We start from the raw sequence: 24,192 nt of genomic DNA, 5'->3' as shown, positions 1-24,192 counted from the left end.
GAAGAAACAGCTCAGAGCTTTATGTGTCAACTTAAGTGCCTGGATTAGGGTACATGGATATAAAGATATAGGAACCCCTTTTTCCTTTCAGTTTTGTCACCAAGATCTCTTTCCTTCTAGATTGCCCTAGAGATTAAGATCCTGATCCATCTGTCATTGCCATGAGAATGTGCTGGACTCCATTCCCTAGGTATCCAGTTCAGCGGCTTTCCACAGGATTCTCTGTCCTTTTCCGCACTAAGCTCTGGTAAAAGTTAATATTGAGAGTTAATGATTCTCCTTTTACAAAAATTCCATAAACAGAGAAGACTCAACTCTAGGAAGATTCATAGATAGATCATCTTAGATTTATTTATGTCACTTATGTCTGCGTACACACACATACACAGACTTTTTTTTTTTAATACAATCCATATCCCACCCTGCCAAGGAAAAACAAATAATCCTTTGAGGGGCTCTGTTGGGTTTTTCCAGGATGCCAATGATAGGCAGGAAACTTCTTCCAACATTACCTCGAGCAGCAGCAGTCTCTATGGGTTCTGGGGTTGAGCCAGGCAGCAATGCTCCTGAAGGGAAGTAGGGACAGGAAGAAACAATCCCAGAATGTCCAGGATTACAGGGTTTTCCCAGAAGAATCCTGGGATAAAAGATTGCCTCCCAGAATTCTTAAGGGAAAGAAAAAGGGTAAGGGAATCTAAGGCTCTTTGGATACCCCCAAGAGAGTCAAGGGGCAAGAGGGAAACATTCATGCAAGGGACAGAGGTATTGGAAGAGGGACACACACATGCACAACCCCAGACACCCAAGAATTACAGATACAGACAAGGATACACCCAAAAAAGGTCTTGGAGAAAGGAAACAATATGCACAAAAATAAGGTTATACACAACATGGGGACAGGGAAAGAAACATGGCCTTACTTGCCTCCTCTCAAGGAGGTATAAATTAGCCATAGGGGGTGGGATAGGGAGAGGCTGGGGCTCAGACCTAGGAAATGGGAAGTGGGGCATGATTCCCAAGGATCTGGCAGTCAGTCCCCAGATCCCTCAGGGTGAAAAGACAGTCCTTTCAGTTTGATTTGGACCAGATCTTGGCGCTGCTGCGTAGCCTAGTTCAAGAAGGAGAAAAAAGAGATTGATCATGAAGGAAAATCCACAATTTTAAGGCCCCCACTACCTCCCTCGAGTGGTTCGAAGAGCCAGACTCCTAGGATTTAAAGCAACCACAATCCCTGGCAATACAGAATTTCTATCAGGTAGGCTCACCCTTTTCCCTTAGAAGCCTTCTTGCTGGGCTGGCGCTGGTTGGTGCCTGGGGCAGGTTCCCTCAGCTCTGTCAGATGTTGCTCTGGATCCTGAGATGTGGCTGCAGCAGCTGCTGCTGTCGTTACCTTGATGGTTTTCTTTAGGTTGGCCACCTGCCAAGATAGAAAGAATGTTGTCATCCCATTCTGAACATTGTTCTCTGCTCATCATTTTCCACAGTTCAATTCGCTGCCCCAATATTCTCTAACAAACCTAACTGTCCTACACGCTCCAAGATATGAAGCACAAAAGTTAGAGGAACTATTTATAGATGGCTGCTTCCCTAGAGCCTGTACTCTGCTTCATGCTTTACTCACCTCACTCTCGATCTGCTGCTTCAGGCCCAGCTGTTGTTCTTTATGCTGATTGGCACGGCTCACCTGTTCCTCAATGCCTGACAACACTACTTCACAGCCCATACACCTGCAGGAAAAAAGAGGGGAGAAAAGTGATCTGAGGTTTTGCCGAGGTCATCAAATACCAGACTTGGTTTGAACAGAAAGTCTTCTGAGATTCAAGGCCCCATATTTTTGAACTTTAGAAGCAGATCTTGAAGGGGACATGGGGCAAGGGATACTAAGGGGAAAACTGAAGAATAAGATAAGATGAAATCAGAGGGGATACAAAAGAAGAAACATGGATTAGGAGGTATGAAAAACAGAAATCTATAAGATTCAGGAAGGCAACAGCAAAGAAATATTGAAGGATGCGTAAATAAGACTTTGGGGCTGAGTTAGGTGATTAAAAACCATGACAAGTTATTCTTAAGGTAGGACCATTTCTGCCCTTTTACCCCAAACACTATCTCAAGGTCTGGGTCTAAACCACATTTTCATGTCATCTATTTTTTTTTTTTTCCCTGATACTATTCTCTTTGTAATTGTCAGGGAAATAATGATAGATCTTCCTATTCCCAGAGTTTTTAGCTTCAGCAGTGCATGTAATTCTAGTTCAGTGATTTCTGAAGTCCCTCCTTTCTCCCCTATTTTGAGGGATTAAATCCCTTTATAAAGTCCACTATAGAGATGGTCCTTACTATTTTCGGATAAAAATCTCACCATTCCTGCAGGGTATGAGCAATGGAACTGAGGTCTTGGCGCTGAATGTCACGCCCAATGCTATAGTCTACTTCAAGCCGCTGGTTCCGCTGGTCCAGGGAGCCTCGAAGTACATCTGCATACACAGCCTCAATCACAAGATCTTCTAACTGCCGCACATTTCGTAGAGCTAGGGCTTCTAGAAGCACTGCATATGGGATACACTGAAATCATAAGAATGGGAAGAAAGGATAAAAAAAAGCTATCAATATCCTAAAGGAACCTATTTCCCATCTGTCCTGCTGTGTCATCCCCGATTCAGAAGCTGAAAGGAAAAAAGAGGGGACCTGTCTCCCCGCTATTCCATAAATTGGAGATTTTAACTTTTCTTTTATACCCTCCTCATGCCTTTCTATTTACCTAGGATATCAATCCCCCAAAGACTAAGTCCTCATGTCATCTATAGTAGTTCGAAGTTAAAGAATCCTCAGTCTACTTCCTGTACAGGTGTGCTCGATGAGAAATGTCATCAGGGAAATAAGAATCACACTTGGGTTAGAGATTCCCCTATTGCAATATGCTCTCTATAAGAGGGAACACAAAAAACATCATACTAGCAATATTGGTGAAGGGGAATGGAAAAATAGAGTTGTACCAACAACCTACCTTGACCTTGGCAGCCAGTGTGACAACTGATAGATGTCGAAGCTTGTTCTTTTGAGCCTCTGTAAGGGGGGGCAAGTTCCGTGCTTCAGCTAGAAGAGTAAAAGAACAAATGGTTTTAAAAGCACAATCTTTAAGGAGCTACTATGGTGACAGAGAAACTTAGGACTTAAAAGAAGACAACAACTACTTGAAGACGTCCACAAGAAAAGACTCAAAAGAAAAATACGAAGTGGACAAAAGCCCTCTAGAAAAGTCAATAAAGGAGCTAAAATGATTCTAAAAACCAAGTGAGTGCTATCATATGAAAAGAGAATTAACAACTTAACAAAAAAATTAAACAAAATCTCACTGAAATCCGATATTAGCCTAGATGGCAGAGTAAAGGCAGGGAATTGTCTAAGCTCTCTCAAATTCCCTTTCAAATAATTTTAAAAACAGCACCTCAAAACAAATTCTGGAGCAGCAGAACCAACAAAAAAACAGAACAATTTTCTAGATCAAGACAATTTACAAGGTTAACAGGAAAGGTCTGTTTCACTGAGGCAATAGTCCAAAAGAGATAGTAGTACCTGGCAAGCCAACAGCAGATTGAGCCTGAAAAGCTGGTGCAGATCTTGGGGACAAATAAATCAGTGGCAGCAACTTAAAAGCTCTCTGCCCACAGATAGTAAGGGGGCAAGGCAATTGGTCAGAAGACAATTACAGGAGATTCTTTTGATTGCACTGACAACAGGATTCTGTTTCATTGCCCACACAGGGATCCAGTCACAGGCCAATGTTGAAGTCCCACGACAAAGGGGAGCACAGAGCTACTGGGGAAGCCCCAGGAGAATGGGGACTCTGGTCATAATTCAAGGTGGAAAAGAGTGCTTGTCATTGCTCACAAACCAGAACACAGGCCAGGGCAGTGATCATACCTCTTAGATTGCAGCTTCTTAAACTGAGGTTCACGACCCCATGTGGGATTTCATAACTGAATATAGGGGTAGCAAAATTATTTATATACCTATTTTATATACTTGTATACCCAGGATTACATAAAAATTTCTCAGGTGGAAATGACTTGCAAGTAGAAAAAGTTAAAGAAACCCTAACTTAGATCACACCAACTTAGAAAAACTGAAAACTTACAGGTCACAATTCATTCTGAAACCAACAGCACAAAAACCTGAAACTTGAGTCAATTCCTCCTAGACCCCAAGAAAAAAGTCTTAACTTTAGCATATAGTTAAGTCAAGAAATAGACCAGAAAAATAAAACAAACAACAATAACAAAAAAGCAACCTGACCATAGAAAGTTATTATACTAACAGGGAAACTCAAAACAAAATCAGAAGAGTACAAAAATGTCAAAATGGATTACATGCAAAAACCTCAAAGAAAACTATGAATTGGTGTCAAAGCCAAAAAAAAATTCCTAGATGAGCTCAAAAAAGGATTTTTTTTAATGAAATAAGAAAGTTGGAGGAAAAATCAGTAAAAGAAGTGAAAGAGATGCAAGAGAATCATGAAAAAAGAGTCAACAGCCTAAGTAAAAGTAGCACAAAAATTCACTAAAAAGAACTCCTTAAAAAATAGAATAGGCCAGATGGAAAAGGAAGTACAAAAGGTCACTGAAGGAAAAAAATCTTCAAAATGAGAATTGGTGGAGAATGGCTGAATAAATTATGATATATGAATATTATGGTATATTATTGTTCTGTAAAAAACAACCAGCAGGATAATTTTAGAGAGGCCTGGAGAGACCTACATGAATTGATGCTAAGTGAAATAAGCAGAACCAGGAGATCATTATACACAGCAACAACAAGATTATATGATGATCAATTCTGATGGACATGGCTCTCAACAATGAGATGATTCAAACCAATTCCAATTGTTCAGTGATGAAGAGAGCCATCTATACCCAGAGAGAGGACCATGGGAGCTGAGTGTAGATCACAACATAGCATTCTCACTCTTTCTGTTGTTGTTTGCTTACATTTTGTTTTCTTTCCCAGTTTTTTTTTCCCTTCTTGATCAGATTTTTCTTGTGCAGCAAGAAAACTGTATAAATATGTATACATATATTGAATTTAATATATATTTTAACATATTTAACATGTATTGGACTACCTGCCAACTAGGGAAGGTGTGGGAAGAAGGAAGGGATAATTTGGAAGAAAAGTTTTGCAAAGGTCAATGTTAAAAAATTATCCATGCATATGTTTTGTAAATAAAAAGCTTTAATTTAAAAAAAAAAGTCATGTTGGGGGGAAAAAAAAGACAGAATTGGGCTAGTGGAAGCTAATATGAAACATCAAGACATCAAGAAATAATAAAATTAAACCCACAGAATGAAAAAAAAAAAAAAAGAAAAAGAAAATTAGAAATATATCATTGGAAAAACAAGTAACCTGGAAAATAGATCTAGGAGAGAGAATTTAAAGATTATTGGATTATCTGAAAGCCATGATCAAAAAAAAGTCAAGATATCATATTTCAAATAAATATTAAAGAAAACTGCCCTAATATCCTAGAATTGAAAGATAAAAATTGAAAGAATCTACCAATCACCTCCTGAAAAAAATCCCTTCATGAAAAATTCCAGGAATATTATAGCCAAATTCCAGAGCTCCCAGGTCAAGAAGAAAATGGAGCAAAAGCCAGAAAGAAACAATTAAAATAGCACGAACTCAAAGTTAGGATAACACAGAATTTAGAAGATTCTATGCTAAAGGACTGGAGGATTTGGAATATGATATTCAAGAGGACAAAGGAGCTAGAATTACAACAAAGAATCATCTATATAGCAAAATAAGTACAATCCTTCAAAGGGGGGGGGGGAGCCTCCTGATATTTAATGAGAGGACTTTTAAAGCATTCCTGATGAAAAAAGCAGAGCTGAACAAAAAGTTTGATTTTTAAATACATGTAGATATGAGAGAAGCATTAAAAGATAAATAGGAAAGAAAAATTATAAAGCATTCAAAAAGGTTAAACTCCTGAGAAGATGATACTTGTAATTCCTAAGAACTTTATCATTATTAGGGTAATTAGAGAGAATATACATACATAGAAGGAACAGTTTTAGTTGACTATGATGGGATGATATCCCAAAAAATAATAGCAAGGAATGAGAAAGAGGGATACATTGAGAGAAAGGGGGAGGGAAAGGTACAATGGGATAGATTATCTCACATAAAAGAGGTGCTAAAGAGCTTTTACAGTGAAGAGGAAGATGGGAGAGAGGTGACAGGCAACACTTGGATCTTACTCATCAAAATTTGCTAAAAAAAAAAAAAAAAAAAAAAAGGAATAAATACACACATTTGGTTGGTTGTAGAAATCTATTTTACCTTACAGTGAAGTAGAAGGGAAAGGGTGAAAAAAGAAAGATACCATCTGAGAGAAGGATGGGCAAATTAGGGGAGGAAGTGTTCAGAATCAAAACATTTTTGAGGAGGAAGAGAATGAAAAGAAAGAGAGAAAGAGAGATAAAAGGGGAGGGGAGGAATAGGATAGAAATTAGCAATCATAATTGTGAATATAAATGGGACAAACTCACTCATAAAATGGAAGTGGATAGCAGAGTTGATTAAAAACCAGAATCCTGCAACATACTGTTTACAAGAAACACACGAAATAGAAAGACACATAAAGAAAAACTAAGGGGGCTAGAACAGAATCTATTATAATTTAGCTGAAGTAAAAAAAAAGGAAGAGGTAATAACCATGATCTCAGACAAAACAAAAGCAAAAATAGATCTGATTAAGAGATAAGCAAAGAAACTGCCTCTTGCTAAAAGAGACAATAAAGTAATATCGTGTGTGTGTGTGTGTGTGTGTGTGTGTGTGTGTGTGTGTGTGTGTGTGTATTTATTTACCTAATGGCATGACATCAAAATTCTTAAAGGAAAATTTAAACAAGTTACAGGAAGAAAATAGTAAAACTATCTTAGTAGAGACTTCAGTTTTTCCATCTCTAGACAAATCTAATATAAAAGAATAATTTTAGAAAAATTAGATATGATAGATCTCTGGAGAAAACCGAATGAGGGGAAAAAAGGAATATATCCCTTTTCCAGAAGTGCATGACACAAAAACTGACTATCTATTAGAGCTTAAAAACCTCACAACCAAATGCAAAAAAGCTGAAATATTAACTGTACCTTTTTCAGATCATAATATAATGAAAATTACATTCAATAAAGGGCCATGGAAAGACTGATAAAAAGCCAACTGGAAACTAAATAACCTACTCTTACAGAATAAATGGGTCAAAGAACAAATTAAAGAAATTATAAATTATCAATAATTTCATTAAAGGGAATGATAACAATACACCAAAATTAATGGAATACAGTGAAAGTAGTACTTAGGGAAAAATTTATGTCTCTAAATGTTTATATCAGTAAAACACTGAAAAAGCAGATCCATGAATTGGGCACCGAACTAGAAAAACTAGAAAAAGAATGAATTTAAAATTCCCAATTAAACACCAAGTTGGAAATTCTGAAAATCAAGAGAGATTAAAAAAAAAAAATGAAAGAAAACCACTGAACTAATAAGTAAAACTAGGGGCTTGCTTTATGGGGATGAGGGGAGAACTAATAAAACAAAGAAACCACTAATTAATTATGGAAGAAGAAAACCAAATAGCCAATATGAAAAATAATTCGCCATCAATGAAGGGAAAAGTAAAGCAACTATTGGATTTCTTGGGTCCAATTATATGCCAATAAATATGACAATCTAAGTGAAATGGAAGAATATTTACAAAAATATAAATTGCACAGATAAACAGAAATGGAAATAGAATACTTGAATAACCCCCTCTAAAAAAAAGAAGTTAAAAATAATTCATCAATCAGCTTCATAAGGAAGAATTCCCAGGACTAGATGGATTCATAAGTGAATTCTACCAAACATTTAAAGAACAGTTAATTCTAATACTATATAAACCATCTGGAAAGACAGGTAAAGAATTCCTTTTATGACACAAGTATCGTGCTGATATCTAAATCGGGAAGAACAAAAACAGAGAAAGAAAACTACAGATCAATTTTCCTAATTTGTGACTAGACTGTTGGTATCATTGTGTCCCCCTCTCTCCCCACATTAATTCCCTTGATTTGTTTAATCTTTTGTGTTCCAGCTTAATTTTGTTTATTTTTTTCTAGTTCTATGAAATAATTTTTTGATAGTTTGATTGGTATGGCACTGAATAAGTAAATTAATTTAGATAAAATTGTCTAGTTTAAAGTTTAAAAGTTTAAAAAAATAAAATACTATCAAGGAGATTACCACAATATATCACAAAGGTCACACACTATGTCTAGCTGGGATTTATTCCAGGAATAGAGTAATATTGGGGAAACTATCATCATATCTGATCATATCAATAATAAGAACAACAAAAATTATATGATTATAACAAGAGATGTAGAAAAAACTTTTAATAAAATACAATGCTCATTCTTATTAAAATCATCAGAAAACAAAATAAAAGGAGCTTGCCTTGAAATGATAAATAATATCTATTTAAAACCATAAGCACTATAATATAATCCTATATAATATAACCCTATATATCCAATATAATACTATAATGATAAGCTAGAAAATTTCCCAATAAGATCAGAGTGAAGCAAGAATGCCTATTATCTCTACTATTATTTAATTATGTACTAAAAATACTAGTTATAATAAGAAAAGAAAAAGAAATTGAAGGAATAACGACAATGAGGAAATAAATTATCACTCTGTGCAAATGATATGATGGTATTCTTGGATATTCTCACAGAATCAACTAAAAAATTGGTTGAAACAATTAACAACTTTAGCAAAGTCCTAGGATATAAAATAAACCCAAATAATCATCAGCAATTCTATATAATACCCACAAAGTTCAGCAGCAACAAAGAGAAAAATGTCAATTTTATCTAAATTAATTTACTTATTCAGTGCCATACCAATCAAACTACCAAAAAATTATTTCATAGAACTAGAAAAAAATAAACAAAATTAAGCTGGAACACAAAAGATTAAACAAATCAAGGGAATTAATGTGGGGAAAGAGGGGAACACAATGACACAACAATTAAACAAACAATATTATAAAATGGTAATAATCAAAACAATCTGGCTAAAAACTGGCTAAGAGATAAAAAATAGATCTTTGGAACAGATTGGGTATACAATACAGTACGTAATAACCATTGTAATCTAGTGTTTGATAAATGTAAGAATCTAAGCAACATTGGACAAAAACTGCTATGAAAACTAAATAGCAGTTTGATAGAAACTAGGTAGAGACCAATATCTCACACTTTATACCAAGATAAGGTCAAAATGGATACATAATTTAAACATAAAGGGTGATACCACAAGCAAATTAGAGGAGCGCAGGATAGTGTCTACATATCAGATCTATGGATAAGTGAAGAATTTATAACCAAATAAAAGAGAGAGAGCTTTACAGGATGTAAACTGGAGAATTTTGATTACATTAAATTAAAAAGTTTTGAAACCAATGTATCTAAGATTAGGAGTAAAGCAGAAAACTCGGTGGGGGGAGAGGGTACGGGGGAACCTCTGTTAAAGGCCTCATTTCTCAAACATATAGAGAACTGAATCAGATTTATAAGAATATAGTCATTCTCTAATTGATAAATGGTCAAAGGATATGAACAAGCAATTTTCAGGTCAAGAAAGTTACCTATAGTCACATTTTTAAAATGTTCTAAATCACTTTTAATTACAGAAATGAAAACAATCCAGAGATACCACTTCATCTCTCTCAGATTAGCTAGTATGACAGAAAATGAAAATGAAAAATGTTGAAGGAATGTGGGAAAATAGAGACACTGATACACTGTTGGTTGGAGTTGTAAATTAATCCAACCATTTTGGAGAGCAATTTGAAACAATATCCAAAGGATCATAAAATTATGCATACCCTTTGACCTAGCCATACTATACACATATATAACCTGTATCAAATTGCTTGCTGTCTCAGAGAAAGGAATGGGAAGGGAGGAAGGAGAGAATTTGGAACCTAAAGTTTTAAAAAATAAATGTTACAAATTGTTTTTACTTTTAATTGGAAAAAAAATGAAATGATTTGGGAAAAACTTGCTGAGGAAAATAATTCCTTAAAAATTAGAAATGGCCAAAAAAGTTTATAACTACATGAAAATAAAAAGAAAAGAAATAAAGTCAAAAGAGTTAAAAAACAGAAAAATATAAAATATCTCATGCAAAAAAAAAAAAAGAAAAGAAAAAAGATTAGCAGAGATATTTTAAGAATTACTGGACTACATGAAGTCTATGTATAGAAAGTAGCCTATAATTTCAAGAAATTTTAAAGGAAAACTGCCCACATATGTTAGAATATGAAAATACAGCAGAAATTTAAAAAATCTACCAGTCATCTGTTTTTAAAAAAAAGTCAAAAAAACCTCCCACATATATAATAATCAAAATCCAGAGATCCCAAATCAAAGAGAAAATATTGCAAGCAACCAAAAAGAAAGAATTCAAGTACTACAAAGTCAGTCAGTATTAAGCAAAATTTAACTACCATCCTATAAAGGAAAGGAAGGATTGTACTATGATATTCTAAAAGATAAAGGATCTAGGATTACAACTAAGAATAATCTACCCAGCAAAACTGAATATAATTCTAGTGAGGGTGGAGCTGGGGAGGAGAAAATAGACGAATTTTACTATCTATTTAATGTTATAGAAATAGATAGAGGACTTTCAAATATTACTGATGAAAAGACCACAGATGAATAGAAAATCTGGCATTCAAATACAGGAGTCTAAGAGAAATATGAAAGATAAATATAAGTGAGAAATTATAAGAGATTAAACATTTTTATTTGGGAAGATGATACATGTAATTCCCTCAGAACTTTATCATCACCAGAAGTCTGAGAGAGAGAGTTTAATTAGAATGCCTGGTTATGACTCTATTATGTTTGAATAAACTCAAAAGAAGAATGGAAGGTTGGGGAAAGGGAATGGACTGAAAGAGAGAGAAAGAATGAGAAAAAATAATCTTATCAGAGAGGATTCTGGGAAGATAGTAAAATGGATCAGAAAATTCCAAGCTCTCAGATTTCATAAACATACAAAAAGACAAAATAGTGCCTCAAAATGGACAAAAAGAAGTAAAAACAAACAAGAGTAAGGGCAGAACAGTGGTCCTCCAGGGACAATCAGAGAAGATCCAGAAAAAAAGATACCAGGAAGGAGGTTTGAACTGTAAATACCTCCAGATTAATTATATTAAAACAGCAAATTGTGAGCCCCAAGGTAATTTGGGTTTGGGGGTAATCTCTGCTCTAGCCACAGGAATTTTCATCTTGCAGACACAGTGGACTATCTGAGGGATAGCACAGCTAAGAGACTGGCACCAGGTCCAACTGTGCAGCTGAGAGGCAGCCCTTGCAAGAAGGAACCAGTATATACACTGGTATATAAGATATAAGATCCCTCATACCCCAGGACTACAGGTGATTGTAATAATAACAATTAAAATAACAATTTTTTAAAAAAAAAGAGGGTGAGCTAGGTGGCACAGTGGATAGAGCACTAGCTGTGAAGTCAGGAGGACCTGAGTTCAAATCGGGTCTCTTCACATTTCCTAGCTGTGTGACCCTGGGCCAGTCACTTAATCCCAATTGCCTCAGCCAAAATACAAACAAACAAACAACAACAACAACAACAAAAAAAAAAACAAAGAAGAAAGAAGAAAGAACTCAACCATAGAAAATTACTATGACAATAAAGAAGACTAGAGTTCATCTTCACAGGGGAATACTGAAGCAAAAATAGTCTCTCCTACCCCAAAGAATAATGTTAAATGGTCACCTACCAAAAAAGAATTCACAGAACTCAAAAAAATTTAAACAAGACAGACTGAGGAAAACTAATAATGATAATAAAAAGAACAATCCAAGAAAAACAAAAAGATTATGAAAAGAAAATCAATCAACTAGAAAAGGAGATCCAGACTCTTAAAGAAGAAAATGACTCCTTGAAAACTAGAACTGGACAAGAGCAAATCAGCAAAATTACACAAGACCAAGAAATATTAAAACAAAATCAAAAGAATGATGTAGAAATAGAAAAAAAAAATCCACCTCTGATCACTTGAAAGATGTTCTACAAGGAAAATCTACAGTAACATCATAGCCAAATTCCAAAACCTACAGGTCAAGGGGAAAATATTATAAGCGACAAGAAAAAAAAAAAAAACCCACCAAAATTCATGGCAGAGCCACAATTAGAATCATTAAAACTACTAAAGACTTAATAGTGGCTAAATTAAAAGACTTGAGGGTTTGGAACACTACATATCAAGGAATAAAAAAACTGGAGTTGTAGCCAAAAATATCATGCCCGGCAAAGTTAAGCATAATTCTGAAAGCCTGCTCCCTCCATGAATATTCAACGAATTGCCAGACTTTTAGGATTTTATTATAAAAAGACCTGAATTTAATTGAAAATTTTACCCATAAGATCTAAGGGAAATATGAGGTAAACATCAAAGACTAATTACAAGGGACTCAATAAGAACAAACTTTTATGTTTTATATGTGGAAATATAAACCATATGTCTAAGACCGGCATCAGTAATTGGGTAGTTCAAAAGAAAGACTGGAATAGAGTTGGGTATGGCGTGATTCTAAAAAGCAAAACCATGTAGGAAAAAGTAAAAAGTGTAATTATGTTATATGAATGACGTGCAAGAGAAAGAACTGACACAGAGGAATTAGGCAGAGAGAAAGGATGGTAGTTCTTTCTGGTAACACACTCTCATCAGGAATGGGTTAAAGAGGGAGTGTGTGTGTGTGTGTGTGTGTGTGTGTATATATGTCAAAAACCAAGAGCAAGCATTATTCATAATGAGGATAAGCTAGTCTTTCAAATCAGTTTAAGGATGAAGCAAGGATATCTATTATTATCTTTACTATCAACATTGTACTAAAAAGTTGGCTATGACAATACAGCAAGACAAATATTGAAGAAATAAGCACAATGAGGAAACAAAACCCCCACTTTTTGCAAATAATATGATGTTTTGCTTAAAAACCCCTAGTCAAAAGACTAATCAAAACAAATAATAACTTCAATAAAGTTGTAGATATAAAATAAATCCATTAGCATAAAATAAATCATCAGCATTTCCATATATTACCAACAAAACCCAGAAGAGATAGAAAGAAAAATTCCATTAGTTTCTTAAACTATGCATAGATCAATCTGACGGTAACTTTTCCCATAATCTATCAGTTTATTTATGATATTACCCTTTATATATAAACCATGCACCCATTTTGAGCTTGATATATATATTGATAAATGTTGATTTATGCCTACACTTACCCAATTACTAATTCCAGTCTTAAGACATATGGCTTACTTTTCCATGAATAAAACATAAACAGTTGTCCTTATTGATTGGTGAAGAATTTATAACCAAAAAAGAGAGAAGTTCATAAAAGGTAAAATACATAGTTTTAATTATGTAAAAATTTTTTAATTGCACAAACAAAATCAATGTAACTAAAATTAGAAGTAGGAAACTAAAAGAAAAAACCCTTTGCAACAAGTTTCTCTGATAAATGTTTTCATTTTTAAAATATATTGAGTCAAATTTTCAAGAATAAGAGTCATTTCCCCAACTGATAAATGGTCAAAAAAAAAAAAAAATGAACAGGCAGTTTTCAGAGGAAGAAATCAAAGTAGCCATATAAAAAACACTTTAATCTTTAATAATTAAAAAAATGCAAATTTAAACAACTCTGAAATACTACCTCATACCCGTCAGATTGGCAAATATGACAAAAAAAAAAAAAAAGAAATGACAAATGCTGGGGTATATGTAAGAAAATAGGCACTACTGTTGGTAATACTGGGAAGTAATTCAACTATTATAGAAAAAAAAAATTGCTACTATGTCCAAAAAGCCATTAAATTGCAGAGATACCATTATTAGGTCTATTTGCTAGAAAGATCAAAGAAAAGAGGAAAAGGACCCATATGTACAAAAATGTTAATAGAAACTCTTTGTGCTTATGAAGAACTGGATACTAAGAAGATGCCCATCAAATCGGGAATGGCTGAACAAGTTATAGTATATACATTTAATGGGATACTATTAAGCTGCAAGAAATGATGGAAGGGATGGTTGGGAAAAACTTGGGAAAACTTGCATGAACTGATGAAAAGTAAAGCAGAACTAAAACAATCTATGTAGTAAGAGCATTATGTCAAGATAATCAATTTGAAGGACTTAATTCTAATCTAACTATAATTCCATAAAAATCATTACAAAACATATTATCTTCCTTCAGATAAAAAACTGATGGACTAAAGAGTGTAAATTGAAGCATATTTTATTTCTTTTACTTTTGATTTAATTATTAGAGCATGGCTAATGAGGAAATTTCTTTTATATGACTATACATACATATACACACATATGATTTTGTTTTTCTTTCCTTCTCAATGAGTGGGGAAGAGGGAAAGAATTTGAAATTGAAAATTTAACTAAACTGAATTAAAAAAAATAAAGCACGTTTTTCATTTGATCCTCACAACTACTACTTGTGAAGAATACAAATATTGTTATCATATTTTATAGATGAAAAAATTGATGATCAGGGAAGTTGACTTGCCTATAGTCACAAAGCTAGGAAAAACACTTTTAAAACTTATTTTTAGTAAGTGCTGGGGCTGAAACTCACACGGGGATTTCAATCTCAAAGCAGCAAGGCTCTAATTCCTATCTCCCATTGTCCAAACTCCAAGTTTCTCATGCCAGTCTAGGTTCTGGTCCCTAATGCACTTAGTAAATAAACTCAACTGAATTCAACAAACTTTTGTTAAATATCTACTTCACATGCAAATTAAGACAACTCTGAGATACCACTACACACCTGTCAGATTGGCTAGAATGACAGGGAAAGATAATGGGGAATGTTGGAGCGGATGTGGGAAAACAGGGACACTGATACATTGATGGAATTGTGAACACATCCAGCCATTCTGGAGAGCAGTTTGGAACTATGCTCAAAAAGTTATCAAGCTGTGCATACCCTTTGATCCAGCAGTGTTTCTACTGGGCTTATACCCCAAAGAGATACTAAAGAAAGGAAAGGGACCTGTATGTGCCAAAATGTTTGTGGCAGCCCTGTTTGTAGTGGCTAGAAGCTGGAAAATGAAAGGATGTCCATCAATTGGAGAATGGTTGAATAAATTGTGGTATATGAACGTTATGGAATATTATTGTTCTGTAAGGAACGACCAGCAGGATGAATACAGAAAGGACTGGCAAGACTTACATGAACTGATGCTGAGTGAAATGAGCAGAACCAGGAGATCATTATATACCTCAACAACGATACTGTTTGAGGATGTATTCTGATGGAAGTGGACCTCTTTGATAAAGAGAGTCTTAATTGATCAAAGATGGACAGAAGCAGCTACACCCAGAGAAAGAACACTGGAAATGAATATAAACTGCTTGCACTTATGTTTTTCCTCCCGGGTTATTTATACCTTCTGAATTCAATTCTCCCTGTGCAACAAGAAAACTGTTTGGTTCTGCACACATATATTGTATCTAGGATATACTGCAACTCATTCAACATGTAAAGGACTCTTGTCATTTGGGGGAAGGGGTGGAGGGAGGGAGGGGAAAAATCGGAACAGAAATGAATGCAAGGGATAATACTGTAAAAAATTACCCTGGCATGCGTTCTATCAATAAAAAATTATTTAAATAAATAAATAAATAAATAAATATCTACTTCACGCAGAGGATTGCTCTAGACACTGAATGAGATACAGTTAGGTAAGACAACATTTCTGCTACCAAGGATCTTAAATTCTAGTAAAGAATAACACATATATAAAAGTCTAGAATACAATACATAAATGTTCCCTAGGATTTTAACACTGAGCAGTGACCTAGAAATGTATTCCCTTGAAGATATTTCCCAAAATACTATGCATCTCTCTCCCCCTCTCCCTCCATAGTCCCATTTTGTCACCCCAGACCCTCTGCTTACCTAGATAGTCTGCATATGTCCCATAAGCAAACACTGTGAGCAGTCGGAATGTGGGAGCGAAGTCACTCTCTGCCAGCTAGAGGAGATAGGGTCATAGGAAAATAGTCACCCCACAATTGCCAACGTTTATATTGCTTTGAATTCCAATCTGCCCCCATCCTACTTATCTAACCCTGTCTCTTACTACTTCTCAACATTCTCCATTAGAACAACCTAGCCTCATCAATGTCTTTAAAGGCCTCTATCCTCATTCTTGCTTCTTTCTTTTTTTTTTTAAATATTGTTTCTCTTCTGATCAGGAATATCTACCTTCTATTTACATCTCACTTATCCTTCAAAGTCAAATGCAATTCCCATCCCCTATTTAGAGCTATGTGGAGCAAGCAGCCCATGATTTCCCTCTTCTTTGAATTCTTACTAATTTTCTATGTCACTTATTCTAGTACTGAATCATATTGCTTTTTAATATTACTTAACTTTTGTATTTGTTGTTCTTTCACTTCTCTAAATATATTCTCCTATAAAGCAAACATTTTATCCCATATTTTTCCAGTAGACTAAACAGTGCCAAAAAACTTAACAAGTGCTTAGTCAAAACTGTCTGAACTATTTTCTAATTATTTCTTCTTTTCTTTCAATGAGACTAAAAATTTCATGAAGTAGGAATCATGTCTTACACATCTCTTATATATGTCAGAGAGGTCTAATACTATCCAAAACTCTCATAAAAGAGTCTCAAGAGGTAGTGAATTCTCATTACTAGAGTTCTTTTCACAGATGATAATTTAAAGATTCATGCTAAATATGGGGTGAAATAGATGATTTCTAAGGTCCCACACAAATCTGAAATTCTGTGTTTCTATATTGGGTACAAGCCCAAACTCAATAAAGGTTTATTGCTATTACTGTAGAATCAAACTTCATAGTTCCACCCTACAGAAAACAAGAAGCAGAGGAGAGCAACAACATTCCCTCCACTAAAAATTAGCCTGAAAAGGCAGAGTGACCAATTCATAAGGTCATTAGGAACTTGAGATCTTTTCGTGATCTGTGTCTAAAGATATACAGCACTTAAGAAAGATGTCTACATGAGTTCAATCAACCTTTGCAAATAATAACCACCCTTTTACTACTATCTTTACAAATCTTTACAAACCATCAGTTTCCCTGATGAGAATTTGGGGCAGATGTACATGCCATGTTGACCCACAAGGCAAAACCTGTTAGTTAGACATGTCTGAGAGGGAAGGGTATATGTGAAAACTAGAATATCTGACATGTGGGGTACCTACTAGGATCATAAGAAAATGACAAAATTATGTGATGAGGGCAGAAGGTTCAAAGCACCAAAAATTAGATATATTTCCTTCAAACAAAAAATTTTATTCTCTACTTCAATATTTCCTTCCTTCTTCAAAAGTAGTTCAATAGGCCTATGGATAAGGGGAAGAATAGATTAAAATAGCTAATGTATTTTGTGTGTGTGTATTAATGTGTGAATCATAGGGAAGAAACCTTCTATTTTCTGGTAAAAGATTGATTTTCTAATATAATAAGATCAATAGGACAAAACATATAACCTTACTTCTTGAAACAACAAAGTGCCATGCTGTCAAAGACTGGCTGGCTAAGGAAGAAATCTTCACACCTTATTTAGAATTTTTAAAGAGTTAAACCTATCTTACTTATTCTCCCCTCATGCTAGTCAAAGATTAATTAGAGATGCTTAATGGACTGCCTATGGAGATAGTGAGTCATTGTATACAGTCAAACAGTGTTTAATAAACACTTGGTTAGCAGAGGAATTGAACTAAGTAACCTCTTCCCTTCTAATTTTGGGATTTTATTATTCTAATGAATCAGAGCAGGTCTTGCTTCCATTTGGCCCTTAACCCTCTACATCAGTGGTTCTCAAACTTTTGTTTTCAATATCTTTATCCTATTAAAAATTATTGAGGATCTCTCCAAAGCGTTTTTGTTTATCTGGATTATATTTATAGACATTTACCATATTGGAAATAAAAACTATTTTTGAATTTGTAGACCCTCTAAAAGAGTTTCAGAGATCCCCAGGATTCTCTATAGCATTCTTTGAGAACCACTGCTCTACACATACCAGCACTAGGTTTCTTTAGAATCTGCTTCTATCTCCAAATCCCTATTTCTATGGAAGGCATTACCCTCTTTTCTACTACCCAGATTTATTATCTCTTTTAATTTGTTGTCATCCTTGACTTCTTACTTTCACTGACCCCACATATCCAAACAGTTGCCAAATTCTGTCTTTCCCATCTATAAAACATCTCTAGGATCCTTTTCCCTCTGTTCATGCACAAAATACCCTAGTTCAGACACCTTATTCCCTATTATCTGGTCTACTGCAACAGCCTCAAAATTGGTTTTCTTCTTGAAAGTCTCTTCCTACTCCAAAAGAAGTTTTATATATAACCAACTTCTTTAATTTCATTTAGACCTTAGCAAGATGTATATTTTTCACCTGGTGATCTCATCAGTTCTATTAGTTTCAATGTTCATGTCTCTGCTAATGATTCTCAGATCTACTTATCCAGCTCTAACCTGTCCCCTAAACTAAAGACTCCCTTCTCCAACTTCATAATAAACATCTCAAAGTGGATGTTCTGTAGATATCATAAGTTCAAGATGTGCCAATCTCAAGTCATCTTTCCTTCACTAATCATTCCTCACTTCCAACATTTATTATTAGCTTTAAGGCCTCTACCATACACCTAGTTTCTCAACTCCAAGTATCATCCTTAACTCCTCACTCTCTCATTTCTCATATTCAAGCAATTGCCAAGTCCTATTGATTTTACCTTCATAACTTCTGCTGTATACAATCCCTTATCTTCCCTAACATTGCCTTTGTCCTGGAATAGATCAGTAAATTCTAGTGGCTCTCTTATCACCTCCAGGATGAAATAAAAAATCTCTGTTATTTAAAGTCCTCCACAATTAGCCATCTTCTTATCTTACCAGTCCTCTTATATCTTACTATCCACCATGAATTCTTCGATCCCGTGACATCAGCCTCCTTGTTGTTCCTTGAACAAGACATTCCATCTTCTAACTCTGGGAATATTCACTAGCTATTTCCCCATAGCTAGAATACTCTTTTTCCTCAAACCTAACACTATTTTCTTCAAGAAATCCTTCCTGAAGCCCTTTAATGCTAGTGCCTTTATTGAATATCCCCAATTTATCCTGCATATATCTTGTTTTTAGATAATTGTTTTTGTGTTGGTTCCCCCATTAGACTGTAAGATCCAGGAGGGAAAGGACTATCTTTTGCCTTTCTTCTCTAGCACTGAGCACTGTGCCTGACACATAATTACTTAACAAATGCTTATAGACTGACATGTTGCAATATTTTATCCTTGGACACAATGAAAGAATCTTAATATCAGAAGGGATTCAAAAGCCTATTTAAATCCTTATCTGAATAGGAATCTCTTTTATATTTCTGATAAGAGAGTATCTTCATAGTCTCTGGAATTCCCTTGTTAGACAGTTTTAATTATTAGAAGAATTTCCCTTCCATGCAATTTAAATATCCCTTTCTACAGCTTCTACCCATTATTTCACTGCAGCCAGGAAGAACAAGCAAAGAACCTCTTTTAAATTACTGAAAAGAATTACAGTCTTCTTTTCTCCAGATTAAACATCTTTTGTTCCTTCAACCAACTACAACTATGCTGATCAGATCCATTAGAAATTTGTTATTTTTTCCCCCTAACTGGATCCTTACTGTAGCCAGGCAGTCTTTTTATTATTCTTCAACTGACTTCTTTATCCCATTCCAAACCTCTTCTTTCTTCAAGTCTTCAAAAGCAACTCCTCCCCAAGTCTGCATAAAGCCCTTGCCTCATAGTTATTTACCAAAACTTCCTTTTCTACTATCTGACAACTCTTCTTATATTTTGACCCCTTGTTACCATTCCCCCCTCATTTTTCCTTTGCTCCAGATTCTGAAAATAAGGTAGCCCAAAAATCAAAGCCATCTTCTCTATGTTTACCCTAATCCCATTCCTTCCTTGCCTTTTCCAGCAGACTGAACCCAATACCATCACCTTTTCCTAAGCTTTAATTTCTCCCTATCTGCTGATTCTTTTTTTGCTATTTCCAAACATACCAAATTATCTCCCATCCTTAAAAAAACCACAATCATCATCATCCTATGCCTTTCTCCTTTTCCTAACTAAACTCCTGGAAAAAGTTCAGGGTCTCTACTTCCTTAACTTTCACTCTGTTTTTAATTCTCCGTAATCTGGATTCCAACATCATCACTCAATTGAAAGTGCTCTCTTCACTTTTATCTGTCAAATCTAACAGTATCTCTCTTCTCAATCTAATCTTTCTTGTTTGCAATATTTGGCAGTACTGACCACCATCTCCTCCTCTTTGTTCTTTGAATTTTCATGGCACTGATCTCTATTTTTCTCTTCTTTAACTGCTCTTTCTACAACACTTGCCAATTCATTATTCATGTCATACCCAATAACAGTAGGTATATCCTAAGGCTCTTTTATTGCCATATTTTCTTTCATCAATGCTCATGGGTTCAATTACTATCTCCATGCAGAGGACTCCTAGATTTATATATCCAACCTTATTATCTCATCAATTGAATAGTCAATTTAAATGGATGTCTGAGTGACCTCTCAAATATATCCAAAAAGAGAATTCATTATCTTTCTGTCCAGATTCACTCTTCTTGCAAAAGTCCCTGTTTCTGTGAAAGCTATCACCTGATTTGCAATCCCATTATCATCCTTGATTCTTCTTCTTACCCCAGATAGCCAAATTGCCAAATCCTGTCATTTATATAGACCATTTTTACAACATCTCTGAAATCCTTTTCCATCTGTCCATTCACATAACACTCTAGTTCAGACTTTTCATCTGAATCCTTCTTCATCTTAATCTTATCTGGTTTACTACAATGGCCTCTTGATTGTCTCTTTACTTATGCTTCTCCCCATTCCAATTTTTTCTCCACAGACTTGATGGTGATTTCCCCAAATGCAAGTCTGGCCATTGTCATCTCCCTAGTTAATAGGCTTCAAGATCTCCATACTGCCTCTACAATCAAATATAAATTCCTTTCTTTGGCATTTAAAGTCTTTCACAATTTGGCACTAATCCACATTTCTAGACTTATGCATTACTTTCTGGCTTCTTCCACTATATAATTCAGCCAAAATGGCCTTCTTACTGTTCTTCATACTCATATAAAAACATAACTGAAACATTCAGACATGAACAGAGAATTAATATATTACCCATTAAACAGAACCTTAATAAAGAGGAATGAATTTATATTGAAAATATTCTCCTGCATTGAAATCAGAAAAAAACTTCACTTTGCTTGTATTTTCATTGTACATGGTATGTATATATGCCAAAAAAAATGTGATTCTAAAGTAAAAGCTATTATGCTCATTATTTATTGTGTATCTTTCTATAGAAAAATATATTTTTAAAAAAGAAATTCACTTGTTTGGCTAGCTATACTGATCTCATAATAAATTATTAACAAAATTATTATTTACAAGTTCACATAGGACATACATAGGGAATTTTTTTAAAATAAGGAACTATATTCAAGCAGAATGACCTCATTGCACTGAGAGTAAGCAAAAAAGTTTTTTGGTACTGTAAAAAATTCTTAAATTTCAAAATATTTCATCTTTACTTCATCCTGTTTCATAAATATGTACATGTACATGCATGTTTGTACAGTAATTCACACACATAATTTAAAAATAAACATCCATTTTGGGAAGATCTGTTTAAAAAAAAAAAGTTTTACTGATGGGACAGGGCACAGGATGAAGATAAGTTGGGAGATCACATGTCTCTTGGTTGACTGTTGGTTGTTCAATCTTGTCTGACTCTTTGTGACCCCAGTAAAGATATTGGAGTGTTTTACCCATTTCCTTCTCCAACGCATTTTACAGATGAGGAAACTGAGGCAAACAAGGTTAAGTGACTTGTTCAGGGTCACGCAACTAGTAAGTGTGAAGTTAAATTTGAATTCAGGAAGATGAGTCTTCCCGACTCCATGCCTGGTATTCTATCTATCCACTTTGCCACTGCCCCTTAACATCATACATTTTCCCAAGGAACCAAATCTTTCCTTACTCATCTTTTGTTAGCTACCTGACTAATTATCTAAAAGACCCTGTTAATAAAGATGGAAACAATTCTCTTGTATATCTCAAACTGAAGCCATTTTTAATTGAAATAAGTCTTAACCTTTACCTCACTGGATCCCTATTTGTTTTTTAGCCAGATATTTGCACTAAATAGTACTAATCACTGGCTGCCACTTTCTACTGTAATCTAAAAGGGGAAGGGAGTGGAGTTTCCATAAACTGATGCGTAGGATTCATCAAACAAGAAGATACCCACCTCTCGGACATTGGGCATGTCCAACAGCTCCCCGAAAACATAGACACCTGGGGCCTCCAGCACCTGGTGGATGAGGGTAGCCAAGGCAGCACCTTTGGCAGACTTGGCCAGAAGCAAGAACTGCTCCTGATTCTGCCCTGTCACCTTCACCTCTGAGCTCATGGCTCAACTGAGCTGGGGGCCGCTGGGCTCCGGCGGCTTAGAGCTGCAAGGAAGAAGGGGGGTTGAAAGCAAACAAGAACAGCTAAGTGGGGGGAGGGGGAGAGCACAGAGTCAACCAAACACAGGGAGTCTACAGGCCAGGGGTGCTCAATCATCACAGATCAGACTGAGAACAAGACAGAGGGCATCAAGAGATTCCTCAAGAATCGGGGATCCCGGCCTTGTGGACTTTACCACTGTAAGTTCATCAGACTAGAGTTCGGGAGATTGGGTAGCCCACATCCTGGGATGATGGGCTTCTTCCCACCCCACGACCTGGGCCTCACCACTGAGGTGTACTCCACAGAATTCAGCGTTAAGGGGGATTGCATCCTCTGTTCTGCCCGCTCTCCCCCCACCTCTTTCGAGGCAAGGGGCGTGCGCGTGCGAGGCACGTGCCCCCTGCTAGTCTTCAGCTCCGCGTGACCCCCGTCCCCTTCTCGCCTTCCGCCGGGCTCCGCCCCCGCCCCCCATGGCCTCCCCCTTGCCCTTAAGGGGGCCGACTCATAGCGGTGGACTGACGCCCAGCAGCCCCCGAGCAGGCTCTGTAGGGTAGCGGCTACCTGTCAGCTTCGTCTTTCGCGTGCACTTAGAGGGATGGCCCCTCCCTCACCTCTGCCAGCTGCTAGAAACCGTTACCACTGCCTCCCTCCGTGGCCACTCTGGCCACAAAACTCTATGACCGGCTCTCGAGGCCCCCCCACTTCCGCTTCTTTACGTCACAGACTTCAAGAGCCTCCCAGGGGCGGGATGCTCAAGGCACGCTGCCCTTCTACTTTCTGATTGGCTACTGTAGCTAGAATGACAGGCTACTGCTGTTTTTTTTTTTTTTTCCCCCTCGACTTTCAAAAAAACTTTATTGTTTAGAAATGCTATTTGATTATTGCAGGCGCCTCTTCATCCTACTAAGTTTGAGCATCCCGCACTTGATTAGGAAAACCCTTCCGGGAAGGCGTTCAAGCTGTGTGGGACACTGTTGGAGTGTTGGCGGGCTTACAATGGCATTCGCAAGCAAGGGAGAAAAGGAATGGAGAAGAAAAGGAAACAGAGGCGAGAAGAGCGCAGAAACATCTTTCTTTTTTGCACATTCAGGGATGGAAGGGATCTTACAAACCATCTAGTCCGGCCCATTTCTTTTTCTCCCTTTAAAATAACACTTTTTTTAATGCCTTTTTGTCTTTACTTCAGTTATTTCCTGTCTCATTTAACAATTACTCATGGAAAAGATAAGTAATTAAGCGGGAAAAAAATCCACATCTTTTGTCTGACAACGTATACAATATTCTGTTTTAGTAATCCCCCACCTTTTGTAGTGAGGAAAGATCTCTTGATTAATTGATTGATTGATCCTTTATTTTTGGAATTTTAAAATTGTTTTACTGATTACATTTTAACACTATTGTCCTAATGTTTCTCTTATCCTGATAATTATTCAACAAAAATTAATTCTTGATTGATTGGTTTCCATCTCTGATTGTACAG

General features: G+C 35.8%; 1 protein-coding gene across 3 annotated transcripts; it reads right to left on the bottom strand.

The window, feature by feature from the left end:
* Nucleotides 1-325: 325 nt before the first annotated feature.
* On the bottom strand, nt 326-23,411 carry COPS7A (COP9 signalosome subunit 7A). Of its 3 annotated transcripts, none has more exons than XM_051961644.1 (8): nt 23,274-23,411; nt 22,510-22,714; nt 16,078-16,153; nt 3,008-3,096; nt 2,363-2,565; nt 1,622-1,727; nt 1,266-1,417; nt 326-1,108 (listed from the first exon to the last, which is right to left on the bottom strand). In XM_051961644.1, the coding sequence occupies exons 2-8, from the start codon at nt 22,669-22,671 to the stop codon at nt 1,069-1,071; spliced, it is 828 nt and encodes a 275-aa protein (XP_051817604.1). In that variant the 5' UTR covers nt 22,672-22,714; nt 23,274-23,411; the 3' UTR covers nt 326-1,068. The 3 variants fall into 3 exon arrangements, with proteins under 3 accessions (XP_051817604.1, XP_051817606.1, XP_051817605.1); XM_051961646.1 differs by having other exon boundaries at nt 23,324-23,403; XM_051961645.1 differs by lacking the exon at nt 23,274-23,411 and adding an exon at nt 22,998-23,111.
* Nucleotides 23,412-24,192: the final 781 nt, after the last annotated feature.

The sequence above is a fragment of the Antechinus flavipes genome, chromosome 5 (genome assembly GCF_016432865.1).
Source record: "Antechinus flavipes isolate AdamAnt ecotype Samford, QLD, Australia chromosome 5, AdamAnt_v2, whole genome shotgun sequence".
NCBI lineage: Eukaryota > Metazoa > Chordata > Mammalia > Dasyuromorphia > Dasyuridae > Antechinus > Antechinus flavipes.
This window is presented reverse-complemented; position numbering and strand designations above follow the sequence as displayed.